Genomic DNA, 14,487 nt, shown 5'->3' with positions numbered 1-14,487 from the left:
ACACAGAACTTCAAATAAATCCACACCTTAGTAGTTCATGCCCATTTTTCTAAAGGCTCTTCATAATCATTCAGGGAGTAAGCCATTCAGAAAGCAACTCTTACAGACAAGTTAGATACTACACACTAAACTGTGGCACAAGCACATCTCATACCTTAGAGTTTAGCTTTGCATTCTCAGTTCAGAGTGGGCTTGACAAGGTCTGTAAGGTTTATAAGTTGTTTCTTAACATGAACAACACATCTTTTTGTAAAAAGTGGTCAGTGACAAATTGTCAGATGTGTCCTTGAAACCTGAGAGCATATCCCATCAAGCCTTTCCATGGGAAATTTATGGACCCTCTGCTGCCATATCAGCCATAATCCTTTTTTACTTTCAACGTGAAATATAATCTTATGAGCTGACTGAAAAGATTGAAAATATGTAATTTTCATTCTAGAACCACAGATGCTACACTTCTAAGAAATGTAAGGAAATGATAGGCAAAGACAAAGAGAGAAAGAGAGGCCTTTAAGAGGAGCACTTTTACAAAGCTCTGCTTTAAGAAGTTACATCAGGCAACTTCTTCCTACAAAAACTATTGCTTTTTCTGTTAAAAAAATATAAATCACCAAATCTGGTATTTTTCACAGGGAAATACTCACATGGTACTTCAACAGCCCTCAGTACTGGGTTAATACCCTTCATTAAGCTGAGTCAGGAAAATCAGGCCTATCTGAAAGAGCCATCCAAAAAAAATATCACAGGGTAATTATCTAAGGCAACTACCATAGCTAAGACAATGAAAAGCAAAATTCACCAGACACTTGATTATGATCAAAGAAAATCATGTGCAAAAAGAGAAGGGACATATAGGAACAAGGGCATACTGACAACAAACCAAAGTGAACTGCAAACACTTCATAGACTCCAAAAAATAAAAGTCAGTCGTTCTGCTCTGCCACTGACAATGGCACTCCTCAGATGGCATTTTGACTTGGGAACTTTCTGTCTCCTCAACTGACCACCTAAGTTGCCTTTTGAGTTTTGACCTATACTATCAATGACCACTGCTTTTCTCTGAAGGGTTAAACCCTCTCTAAGACATGGAAGGCACAGAGTTAAATCAAAGAGGTTGTGGTTTCAAGGCTAGGCTTTGGGCTAAGAAAGACAGTGGGGCTTCCTGGTGTGTAGATGTTGGGCTGGAGCCAGCTGTAGGAGTTTCCTCAGGAAGTTACATTAAGTTTGCAGCTGAGAAAAAAAAATCTCTTTGTCACAAACTTGTGACATAAAATTGTCATTACTCTCATTTCACAGAGGCATAATTTGTGGGAGTATCACAGGTTAAGTGACACAGGAAGAAATTATCTGATGAGTGGAGATCTCCTAGTTCTCTGCAGCTCCCTGAAAGGAGGTTGGAGTCACATAGGGGTTGTTCTCCTCTTGTCAGTGGTATCCAGTGACAGAACAAGGGGCAATGGACACAAACTGGAAGCCAGGAGATTCCATTTGAGGACAAGGAGAAACTTTTCTGGTGTGAGGGTGTCAGAGCCCTGGCCCAGGCTGTCCAGAGGAGTTATGTAGTCTCCTTTACTGTAAGAGTCACAGAGCACTGGAACAGACTCCCCAGGGAGCTTGAGAAGTCTCCTTCTCTGCAGATTTTCAAGACCCATCTGGATGCATTCCTATACAACCTGCCCTAGATTCTACGGTCCTGCTCTGGCAGAGGGGGTTGAAGATCTCCAGAGCTTCCTTCCAACCTCTAAAATCCTGTGATCCTTGGTTCCCCTGACTCCCACCGCTTTATCTACAGGATCATGTTATTAGAAAGAAAATAAGACCATTCTGAAGCCTTTCAAAGAGAGGTATGACAGAGCACAGTATTTCCATGTACTGAAATATTTCCGTTGTGTACACAATCTGCACTGCCTCACACCTATATAATTCACACCTATGACTTACTGTGGAGTTTTAAAATTTTATCTTCAACACTGCTGTGCATGTCCTTCACAACTTCAGTAACAGAGAATGAGGTGTATTAAGTACCACTTTTGACAGGAGGTGGAAAGAATTAAGTCAAATAAGTCACGCATCATAGAATCAACTAAGCTGGAGAGACTTCCAAGATCATCCATTCCAACCTAGCACCCAGCCTGAGCAATTGACTAGACCATAGCATGAAGTGCCTCAGCCAGACTTTTCCTGAACACCTCCAGGGACAGCGACTCCACCACCTCCCTGGGCAGCCCATTCCAATGCCAACCACTCTCTGTCAAGAACTTCCTCCTAACATTCAACCTATACCTCCCCTGGCACGATTTGAGACTGTGTCCCTTTGTTCTATTGCTGCTTGCCTGGAAGAAGAGACCAACCCCACCTGGTTACAGCCTCCCTTCAGGTAGTTGTAGACAGCAATGAGGTCTGCCCTGAGCCTCCTCTTCTGCAGGCTGCACACCCCCAGCTCCCTCAGCCTCTCCTCACAGGGCTGTGCTCCAGGCCCCTCACCAGCTTCATTGCCCTTCTCTGGACACTTTCCAGCATCTCAACATCTGTTTGCATGCAGATTCCATGTTTACATTCACACATAGGTACCTGCTAGGTAGGTATCATAAACATCTTCATGTACACACAAGCTGAAACTTACATCTAAACAAAGCATGACAATTACTTATGAGTTCAAAGGACACTTTCACTTTTCTTTAATTCATTTCCCAAGAATATTAAAAAATAATAGTTCTTTTTGCCACATGTTGCATGACCTTCACAGGTTTAAACACAGAACTCTCATGATTAAAAGAATTAAGTGCTAACAACATTGTTGTAGTTGATTAGGGTTGATTCAGTACCAGCAGAAAACAGAAGATACATTTAGTTCATATATGAATGATTTCCCAGAGGAATTCTTAACTAATAGTCACACTCTAAGTTCCAGTGAAAACAGCAACAAAATATTTTAGGAGTATTTTGCTGTCTTTCACAATATACATCTCAACATCAACTTCTAGTTTTGTTTGGAATGTCTCTCAGACAATTTTGCAAATTACTTTTGGGGCACACCAAATAGTACAGCCCTGGTGAACAGAAGGTACTTTCTAAAAGGGTCCACACTAAACCTGTGCTTAATGAATATTGCATTGAGAGAAGTAATTCTACCAGAAAATACTGTCAGCAAAACCAATTGAGCTACATATAATCCTTTTACCAAAATAAAACAAAGGAGTTAATTTCAATTAAATATGCACACACAATCCTTTACTATCAACTTAGTCTTTTATATGCCTAATAGATACTCTTAAGCCTATGAAAGAAGGATAAGAATGTCCAGCTGAAGGGTATCCAAGATAAAAAAAAGCTCTCTGCAATTTTTAGTAAGTTTATAACAAAATAACAATCTCTTCACTAGTGTTAGTATCACATCAGCAAATTTTAACTAAAACCAGAACATTAAAGAAAATTATGCAACGTTAATTAGCAATTTAATATTTTTTCCAATGTATTTCTGATTTTATTTAGGATTACAAGAGTAGAAGGAGAAGAATCAAAATACAGTTCAAGGATGGGATGTCCACATTACCATAGCAGGAAACCATTTTTTTCTGTGAAGTCAGTAAAGTAGCATATCACAAGTATTACTAAAGATAACAAAACAGTATAAACAGTTGTTATAAAGATGTTTTATTCTATTATAAACATGTGTCTACTTACAAACACTTGTAAGTTTTGAAAAGCAAAAGCTTCATTGAGTAGCCTACAGTGTATTTGCAAATGTATTTGCCCTGGCAACCACGTGTAGTATTTTCTGTTACTGTAAGATTTCAGTGAATCCACTTACCTTTAAAAGCTGTTATTTTGTAATTATGCTGGATAGCAGCTACCATGTCTTTCCAGAAGTCATATTTTTTCTGCCCATCATGCTGTAATTATCAAACAAAATCTAGTCATTATCCCAAGGATCAGCTAATTGAAACTTTCATACTGAATCACTGACAGGATTGCCATTAATATATAAAAGTATTTGGAGTAAACTGAATCTTAGTAGAAATCAGTCAGTAGTAGCCAGCTTAACTTTGGGGAACAGCAGACAAGCTATATCCTTAGTTCAGGTTATGGTGGGGTTAGGAGGAGGAAGGAGAAGGGAGAAAGGATTCATATTTATGAGGAATTCCTAAAATGTCACAGCAAAGACGGGCATCAGAGAGAATTGCAACTTACTGACAGAGTCATCCCACTGACATTTGGGAAGAAGAAGTGCCTAGAGGTGCAGATACTGTACTTAATTAGCTGGTTGACATTATCCACAGCCTGGCACTCAGATTCACCTTCCATCCTCCTAACTGGCAAAACCCTTCACTGTAATTTAGAGGTAATGCCCTCCTGACAACAATTCCACCCCAAACACCGTGTAAAACATTCATTCAGAAGCCAGACTGAGCAGTGCTGTCTTGCATTGTACTCTGAAGATTGCCAATATCTGGCAGAAGGACCCAGGAAGGTGGTATGTGCTTGTGAACAGCAGCATGCTGTTCCTAGAAAGCTGCCTAGGCACAGAGGAGCTCCAGCTGATCTCAACTGTCCTTTCAGCACCTCACCAAGTCAGTAAAAAAGTGTCTCAACCAGCTGAGGCTGCACTCCACAAATTTTAGGACTGCTGAATTGAACAGATGCAATTACAATGCCTACCAATATTACAGAGCAGAGCATTAGCTACAGAGCCTGTATGAGGTGGTTGGAGTTACAAGGCAACCCCAGAAGGAGCAAAGCAGGTGGCAGTCTCTGTAACCATGGAAAGTATCTTCCTAGTGTTCTTACATACTCTTCCTCATCTACATTAAGGTGAATTTTAAGGCAAGTGTTTAAGGATTTAGTGACATTGCCACCCTCAGTGTCCCAAACCACTGCACTGATACCTGAATAATGACCCATTTTGTGAGCATAAAGCATTTTCTAGACAGTGAGACATTCAGAAATTGCAACAAACTCCCTTAAAATTGCTAGCTAAAAGCACGTAGGTTGTGAGTACTGAAGTAAACTGCTATTTCAGGCCTAATCTGCCATGGAGGCTTCCAGAGGAACAGTCTGCCCTTAATTTCACAACCAGCAAGTCACACAAACAAGGCCTTTTGTGCACAGCTGATGAGCACTGTGGACAGTTTGCTTATCATCCACCAGCTCTACCTGTTAAGAGTTGGAAAGATACAAAGCTGTGACTTTCAAATTTTGTTTTTTAATCCATTCTTACAGCAAATTGTCACAGAAATACATAAAAGAACTAATAAAGAGAAAAGTTTTTTTCAGTTAGCTGCCAACCAAGGTCATTATTCATAATCATGTTCAGGAGGTGCTGGGGAGCACTCATCTGTCCAGTGCTGATTAGCACTACCCTGTATCAGCAGTAACCTTGAGACGGATGGATTCAACTGTCCACTCCCCTCACACTCCATGTGGCTGACTTGCTCCTTAGTTTAGGGTTTTTTCCCAGCACTCCTCCCATTGAAACTGGGCCAAAATCCAGTAAAATATTCAGGAGCTGCTAGCTGATAAACAAGGTCCCTGATCTGCTGCTGGTAGCTCTCTGCAGAAACGGCATGGGTTTAATGGTGGAAGATGACACTGACCCAGGGTTGTTGCTCCAGCTGTGAACTGACTGAGAGTTTATAACACACATGCTGTGACATGCTTTCTCTCTCAACAAGTTGGTGATTTGTGCAGAAACTAAACTAAATATAAAATGAAGTAATACAATGGGGGGTGTTACATCTGAGACAGGGTTCTAAACTGTGAACAGCTTAAGAGGAAGAAGAGTAATCAGTCACAAAATTGGATTAGTCAGACACACCTGCCCTCAGTGCTCTCTGGTAAGCTAGATTTAGCCAACTTCATGCAGCAACTGGACTTAAGCAGCAATCTCCTTAGTATGCTATTTTGAAGTGCAGGCTAAAGCACCAAGTCAGCTGATAAGCAAAGGGATCCCAGATACCCATCTCACAGCTTTGAATTTCATTCTGCAAACAAAGTTTAGTATTGGCAGTTTTCAGTGCTGCAGTGTTTTAGTACCTTTAGCCTGAAGATTTCATCAGTATTCCTTCTACATCAATATACTTACTGCATGGCAAGAACCCTCTCCTACCCACACCTGCATGCAAGTCAAAAATCCAAGTCTTTAACACAACCTAATTGATTAGCATCAAACTTCAAAGGTTAGATTTAGGACATTTTGTCTATCTAAAAAGCACTGAAAATGATTCAGGCAGCTGCTTGATATTTTAACTTATTGTTTAGCTGACAGAAAAAAAATATTGGATACTACTCTAGAGGTGTATTTGTATCTGTGTACAAAGATGAATATACTTAAGACAAAAACTAGTCCAAAAAGCACAGAATTAAGGTTTCAACTCAGTCACGCCTTGCAAGTTAGCAAACTGTGTTATTCATGAGATTTACATTAGATTTAATTCAAGTATCATCAAGCATAATTAAAGGAGATATTAAGAACTATATTCTGCATATAGGAAAGTAATCTTGAGAAAACAGTGCATTTCCATTCATGTCCTAGTTATTTGTGCCCTCTGCTGGAAGCACATTTATTTTGAACATGCCATGTAACTCACAACTATCTACAGACAACCTGAATACACCAAGTCTAACACAAAAAAATTCAAAGAAGAAGAAAGCTAAAGACCTTGATGCTGTTCAGTACACTATTTATTACACATTATTAAATGTGTGTGCTGGGGGAGGAGAAACATAACGCAATACTTAGGTTTAAAACAATCCAGTTCTTACCTCATCTAAGGTGTCCACAACCCTTGCACACAAGAGAGCTCCTGGCAGGTCAAAATAATTATCATACAAATAGTATTTAGCTGGAATAAAAGAATTGGGGAAAAAAAATCTATTTATTTGAAATCTATATTGTGTGCTTTAATGACACTTAAAAATTACATCTAAATAGTAATTTAAGCTCCTGCTTGGATCTTACTGGTAAACCATTATCTGCTTTCCAGTCTTTGCTAGCCTTTATTCCCACTTCTGTTTCTTGTAATTTGCAACTGAAAAGTTGCTTATCTGTATCAAGGCAGTGAGATTTCAAAAACACACTTTAAAATACTAAAAGTTAAGGTGGAAGAGATGGGGAAAACCATAAGGTTTACAGACAGTATCATTCAACTCTTCCAAAGTATTTCCCTAGCAGTGGAAACACAAAGAAAGGGTTTGAGAAGTTGCCTTAGAAACACTTGGACAGGACTTACACTGCTTTGTCCTTTGCACATGTGCTGCAGGCAGTGCCTCAGCCCAGGAGGGAGCATGTGTGCTCCCTATGCAAGTCCCCAGAGCAGAACTAACTCAGGAGGGTGCAAATGTCCCCTCAGATTGAGGTCGCTTTCAACAGCTCCTTCCTTGGAATGAAATGACCTAACCAGAGATTTTTATTCGTATTCATGATCTTGCTTGTGCTGTCTTAAGCATATTAAAGACCAAGTCAGCAAAACTGGCATTAACATTCACAAGAAGGACTTTGCAATAAATAAGAAAGGCACATTTGCTATATGACCAAAGGAAACCTTTCTCTTCTGTATTGTTGCAGAAGATTGCTGCAGTTTAGAATAAGCATCATAAAAAAGTTTCCATCAGCAAAATCTCAAGGAAAGTATCTCCATTATGTAGCACAAAGCAATTTAACTGTGCACTTTGTGCGTAGAATTCACAATTGCCACTAGCAAATGAAATGAAGAGGAAGCACAGAGCAAGAATGAAAACCCAGTCATGGTGTCTACAAAGTGACTCCCATTTTGAACCCAGGAGACTGCAGGAGAATTTGTTTCCAGTTCTGCTTTGTTTTTTCCACCTGCATCTAGGCCTCTAGTAACACCACTGATGGTAATGAGTCAACAATTGAAAATAAAGATTTGCCAAATATGTACTAAGTTAGGCAAGCTGGTAATCTCTACTTCATCAAGGGACAATGTGCTCATTCCTAAAACCAAAACATGCCTGCAATATCAGCCTGGAGAAGAGGAAGCTCAGGGGAGACCTCATTCCTCTCTACAACTATCTGAAAGGAGGCTGTAGCCAGGTAGGATTGGTCTCTCCTCCCAGGCACCCAGTAACAGAACAAGAGGACACAGCCTCAAACTGCACCAGGACAGGTTCAGGCTGGATGTTAGGAAGAATTTCTTCACGGAAAGAGTGATCAGCACTGGAATGGGCTGCCCGGGGAGGTGGTGGAGTCACCATCCCTGGCAGTGTTTAAGAGGAGGCTGGATGAGGCACTTAGTGCCATGGTTTATTTAATTAGAAGGGTTAGGTGGTAAGTTGGACTCAATGATCCTAGAGATTTTTTCCAACCTGCTCAATTCTGTAATTCTGTGATTCTGTGATTCATTTGTGTCAGTGACCTACATTGAATTCTAGTACTAAAAACAGAAAATACACAAACCCAACTCTCCCCTCAAACATTTACCTATCAGCTCAACTAGATTTAGATATTTGTGGTAAGAACTAACATTATGAGGCATTGAAGAGATCAAAGCAACTTCAAAGGAGAGGACATGTTAAGGTATAGCTACCTGAGCGGGAAACCATTCCACTGACTGTATTAAAATGCTTCCACTCCCTCCTTCCATAGGTCTCCAGGATCTCTTCAGATGTCATGCTCTTTGTACCATGGCTTGCCCTATGTGATGTATTAAGTTATTTATTAAAAAAAAAAAAAGAAGAAAAAAAAAAGTTAGAAACAACCAAACTCCTCCTTATATGAAGTAAGACACTGCAACTGAATACCGAGATGCAGGCAAGTCGACCAAAAGCAACTAACTTAGAAGTTTCCCAGGAGCTGAGCTTGTACCATATACATGACAGCCCTCAGTAAAAGCCTTACTCCACAGAGGTCTGGTTGGCCGGGGGCACAGCTGCTGTGCCTCACCTGCTAACACAACCACTCTGTTCTGCTTGAATGTTCTCAATTGTGTGCGGACACTCGCTATACCTGAACTATCAATATACAGTGCACAACAAAGCCTATACATCATTCTGAAGCCTGGTAACATTCACAGAATGCAGGGGTAGAACTATGGAGAAGTGCTAGTCTGAGCCCTGCAAGCAGCTGTCTAACACAGAAGTACACACAAGCCTTTTTAGCAATTAAAATCAACTCGCTTGGCCATCAAATCGGGCTCCAAAAGAATGCAGAGACTGGTTTTGAAGCAAATGCAGGCAATGGTGGGAGAGGTAATGCTGTACCACTCTTCTCTCTGTTGTGGTATACCCTCTAGTTTTGAGCTCCGCATTTAGTACTCCAAAATTCATGGTACTAAATAAATTTGGGGATATACAGCAGAGACTCAAGTATTTCTTCCCTTCTTTCAATGCTATTTCATTTTCCCTAGCATCTTCAAGCTCCTTTTGCCACATGCTACCAGAAAAAAAACCCAAGAGAGTCTATCCTGTCTAGTAAATTACACAGATTGCCATTTTGGAAAGAAAGAAAGGGGGAAATGGAACTGGGATTGATATACTTTAGGTATATTTACCCTTCAGATTTGTGAGTCAAAATAAAAGTCCCATATGTTTTTAAAAAAGGAGGAAAAAAGAACCTAAGGATGAACTGAAATGATGGATGAAGACAAAACATTATTTTTAAGAGGGAAAAATCTCAGAATTTTTAAATTGGATGTCTTTGGTCCTGTGTTTACTTGGGGCTGTTTAAAATGTATGCTGTAAACCTGCAGAATATTCAGTGTGTGCCAGGCAAAGATAACGGTGCTCCTATCGCTAACATTAGTCATTAGCACTGACTCTGAGTCAGGTTACTCACAACCCAAAAAAAACCCTACAACTTGGCTCTGGATCTTAGCAGAAGCGGGCAAAGATTACCTTGGCAGCCACTGAAAGACGGAATTTATTGTCAAGGTATTGTCAAGCCACTTGAGTCTTAGAAGTTTATTAAAAATAAGATATTCTTTACATGAAGCTAACACTGAAATATTACATATTTCTGCACTTGTAACATTAAGAGAAACTGAGCACCAGATTACTAAAGAGTATTTTACCCTTTACATCTAAGAAATGCATGCTGAAATTAGTATTAAAGTGGTTTACAAAACTGAGAGATGGCTTTCAGTTTTGGTGTTTAACAATATAAACTTATTGTCAGTATTACCTTAAAACTGTTCCATCTTCTGCAAGTTTCAGGAAGTTTCCTTCTTCAATGTCCAACACCAAGCCTTTGCAACTAGTAATTTCATTTTAAGGAAGAAACAAACAAATAATTACTGCTTTCTGAGGAATGCTCAGTGAAATGCAGTTAGAGAATCTACACAATTATGCTACGCAAAAAAGGACAAAGTCACAATCCTTGAAACACTTCCATGTTTGAACAGTACTCTACATATGCAAATATATATCGCAGCAATGAGGAGTGGATTTCACTTACATAGCAAATTCCTATAAATAAATCCAGTTCCACTGTTCAGTGGCTTCACTGACTGTTCATATAGATGAGTTTGGAGGATTAAGATGAGAGGCCTCGAGCAGAAGCCCTACAAGGAGAGGCTGAGGGAGCTGGGATTGTTTAGCCTGGAGAAGGGGAGGCTCAGGGGTGACCTTATTGCTGTCTACAACTACCTGAGGGGTGGTTGTGGCCAGGAGGAGGTTGCTCTCTTCTCTCAGGTGGCCAGCACCAGAACAAGAGGACACAGCCTCAGGCTGCGCCAGGGGAAATTTAGGCTGGAGGTGAGGAGAAAGTTCTTTACTGAGAGAGTCATTGGATACTGGAATGGGCTGCCCGGGGAGGTGGTGGAGTCGCCGTCCCTGGGGCTGTTCAAGGCAGGATTGGACATGGCACTTGGTGCCATGGTCTAGCCTTGAGCTCTGTGGTAAAGGGTTGGACTTGATGATCTGTGAGGTCTCTTCCAACCCTGATGATACTGTGATATACAACCAATACATTTAATATTCAAGACACTTCTACTAACTAAATATGTATTTTTCTTGGTAGAATCACTTCCTTACCACTTCTTCTTAGACTTATAACACCAATTAAGGCAGAGAGGAGTAGAACATCAATCTAAATAAGGCAAGTGAATAGCCAAGGAACATGTGTGAAAAAGCATTGTCATGCTAGCCAGCGCTAACAAGGTGAAGAGTTGACAGCATAGGACAGACATTCAATGAGAGTTCTTAATTCTCCTAATAAAGCTGTACCCTCCAGATAAGTGAATCCATGTTTGCTTAGGCTGTTTGAAAAATTAATTCAGAGTTCAGTGACTAGAATAACAACAAATAAACAAGATTGGAAAAGTTAATGGCACCTTCATCCTCTATTGTAAGGTACCCAAAAGGACAAACGTTATGTCGCAAAGAAATCACGCAGCCCCCTAACTTTCACAAGTGACACCTGAGCGAGTAGCACTGACACACAGCAATCAGCACTGCAGGCCTATTGGTCCATGGTGGTGAACCTCTATCTCAAATAAGGGACTGAGGCCATGATACCTAGGTTCCAACAAAGGATTTCACACATCAGAATACAGCAGAAATACAGCCATGTTGCCTGTCTCATGGAAGCTGAAACTGACCTCACTGGAAACTGTCAGGTCAAAAAAGGAACTGTAAAAAAGCCTGATCAAAACTGTTACACAATAATGTAATATGACTTAAGACACCCTGTGTTTCTCCTAAAAAAAAGTAATGACTACCTGGCTTTCAAACCTCCACTTCTGTGACCTAGATAATAACCTATTAACATTTGAGATCAGAAAGTCCCATTCAAACTCCTGTGCAGAGCTGGCCGAGTTCAGAGCAGCAACTCTCATTTCACCGTTTTACGTTGCAGCTTTGTGCCTGATGCCATCCATGGGCTACTTCCTGACATCTCACCTTTTCTTGGTTCCCCAGTACCTGTTGAAATTCTGCTCTACACAAACAAAACCATATCTGCCAAGATAAAAATGACTACAGTTTGATGGTTATTTGATTTACCAGTAAGATAAAAGACGAAGAAGATATAAGAAAGGAAGTCAGAGTAAAAGGCTTGCATTTAAACAGTTATAAACACCGACAAAGCAGGTTTGGATGCTCAGTTCTCTCTTCAAAATATCATGTTAGAAATATCTCATGACAAATACTTGCTTGAACAAGCATTTAGAACTGTAGTTTTTGATTGCCAATAATAACAACTGCCTTGCTAGTGAAGCTTTTTTCAAAGCTCTGTAGAAGGTACAGCATTAAAAAGTTCTGTAGAAAGTTTCTGTTATTTTCAAGATACTCACCAGAAGTCCAAGTTGTCTGGAGCTAGGGTCAGCAAGTCTTTGTCATAACCCTTCTCTGTTACCAGATAGTGTGCAAAACTATCATATATTAGCTAAAAATGGAAAGAAAAACATGCATTTATTATATTAAGTGAGACCAAAGACACTGATTCCCAGCACAGTGGCAATATCAGTGTCTCCTAAGCTAATACAGACCAGGGAGCCAGGGGCTCCATTCCACTGTCCCCCACTACTGGCAAACAGTGCCCCAGTTTATTTCTGACATGGCTGGAAAACATCTTAAGCTGCACACCCAGCAGTTATGGTGCAGCATCTTCAGCATAACCAAGTTAATAGCATTCTACCTCATAGCCCCTATGCTTCTGTTGGGAAACCAAGACAGTAACTACCTAAGACTAGTCACTATTTCCCCTCCCCAGTTTTTGTTTGGTTTTTGTTTTTAATTTTAAATGTCAGTTACCAAGATCCAACAAGCAGCTTCCAAACCAATAAACAACTTGCTTAGGGGACATTTACAAAGTATTAAAAGGAAGATATTTCAAAGGAAGCAGGCAACTACTAAGTACATTGTTACACTTTCTAATTTCAGAAGGAACACTGCTAAAGCCTGGTACACCAGTCAGTGATTTATTAATGTAATATGCTGGTGAAGCTGCATAGGAAGATCCATGTAGATGCTGCTAGGTCCTTGAAGGCCATCCAAAAATAGTAATTGCTCCCCTTTTCCACAGTTCTTTCATTAAAGCTGTTCCCTGAACTTTCTTTTTTAATTACAAAAGCCATCCCTGAAATGAACAATGTCTGAGAAAGATAAATATGAAGGCCAAGACTTGAAACAGCAACAAACTGCATCTTCAGCTGTGCCAGTCAGCCCCTTAAAAGTGCTTTTTTACTTCCAGTAGATGTGGTGGTGTGCAGTCGGCATGTCAGGCTGTGCTGTGAGATGAAGTTAGTTAAGTAAATGTTTTTTGCTTGTGGTTTCTCCCCCCCCCCCCCCCCCCCCCCCCATTATTTTGCTGTTTTGGTGGTTAACTCTTGTAGCTATCGATTGTCTAAATTTGCCTTCATTGGACAGAATTCTTACGAGGAAGATTGTTCCTGTGTAAGATGTAATGTGTGTAGCACAAGAAGAGCATGGATGGCAAGCCTAGAGCTGTATAGTTTCCAGCAGGAACTTAGGAGCATGTGCAATTTCTAACTTGCTATTGCTGAACCTTCTTTTGTAAGAAAGATGGTTCTCTACAGAAAGTCAATGACAGCTCCAGGAAGCAAGGCACTTTTTTAACACGGGACACACTGAACTCTGCCTATTGACAAATGGGACCCCTAATAAGCATTTGTCTCTATACCAAAGCCTGAAATATACTGCAATTAGCGTACGAGCCCCATGAAGTGCAAGACGCACACTGTAGGAGAACAGGGGCAAATAAAAGGGGAGAGCGGGACATCATGAGCATCCATGACACCAGATAGCTCCGTGGTGAGTTCCTGACATCACCAGGCAAATCGCTGCAAGATTATCAGGGAGTTTAAAATGTGCCAATCGGAAAAAGAGAAGAGGCAAGGGCGGGAAGGCGCAGCAGCACATGACAGCAGTTCCTCTCCGCAGGGACAAGGCTTAAGTCAGAGACCATGAGCGTCTTTAAGCTCAGTGGTTTATTTTAAGCGCCAGAAATGCCGCCAGTCCAAAGTGCTGCGGACTTCTAGCTCTGTCTGCAGCATGTCCAGATCCGGGGGGTGTGCTCTACCTTTCGCTCAGCACCGCGGGTTAGGAAAGCTCACAAGAAGCACCATTATCAAGGCAGAAGCCATGGCTGTCCCCTTTGCTCCGGCAGAGGCCTGCTGATATGCACTTGTGTTTCTCTTCTCTCTTTGGGTTTCCCCAGGACTACCTAAGGCAGCAGGCTCGGGGGTCCCGGACGCCGCCGCCCCGGCTCCCCCGCACATTCCCTTTCGCTGGGGCAGGCAGAAGTGAGCGGGGCGGAGCAGAGCGGCGCAGGGACCCCAGCCCGCGGCTCCCAGGCCGTGCCGTGCCGTGCCGCGCCGCACCGCGCCAGCCCGCACTCACCCGTGCGCTCTGCGGGAGGTGGTACCGGCAGAGCGTGTGGTCCAGATCGAAGCCCATCACGTCGCAGTCAGCCAGGGAGAATTGCTGCTGCATTGCCGAACCGACACCGCCACCAAGGGGAGGCGGACGGAGGAGGAGGAGGAAGGGGCGCGGGCGGTGCTTCCTGCGGCG

At 41.5% G+C, this 14,487-nt stretch overlaps 1 protein-coding gene across 1 annotated transcript in view; it reads right to left on the bottom strand.

Annotated features, from left to right (window-relative positions):
* The window catches only part of NT5DC1 (5'-nucleotidase domain containing 1), a 115,936-nt gene extending 101,449 nt beyond the window's left edge, over positions 1-14,487 (bottom strand). Inside the window, exons 1-6 of the mRNA XM_064170282.1 lie at positions 14,317-14,487; positions 12,249-12,340; positions 10,139-10,210; positions 8,547-8,653; positions 6,763-6,842; positions 3,812-3,893 (exon numbers count right to left, since the gene is read on the bottom strand). Of these exons, the coding sequence (XP_064026352.1) occupies positions 3,812-3,893; positions 6,763-6,842; positions 8,547-8,653; positions 10,139-10,210; positions 12,249-12,340; positions 14,317-14,409 (526 nt within the window). The 5' untranslated portion in view covers positions 14,410-14,487. The remainder of the gene's footprint in view (positions 1-3,811; positions 3,894-6,762; positions 6,843-8,546; positions 8,654-10,138; positions 10,211-12,248; positions 12,341-14,316) is intronic.

This window comes from Pogoniulus pusillus, chromosome 33 (genome assembly GCF_015220805.1).
Source record: "Pogoniulus pusillus isolate bPogPus1 chromosome 33, bPogPus1.pri, whole genome shotgun sequence".
Classification (NCBI taxonomy): Eukaryota; Metazoa; Chordata; class Aves; order Piciformes; family Lybiidae; genus Pogoniulus; species Pogoniulus pusillus.
This window is presented reverse-complemented; position numbering and strand designations above follow the sequence as displayed.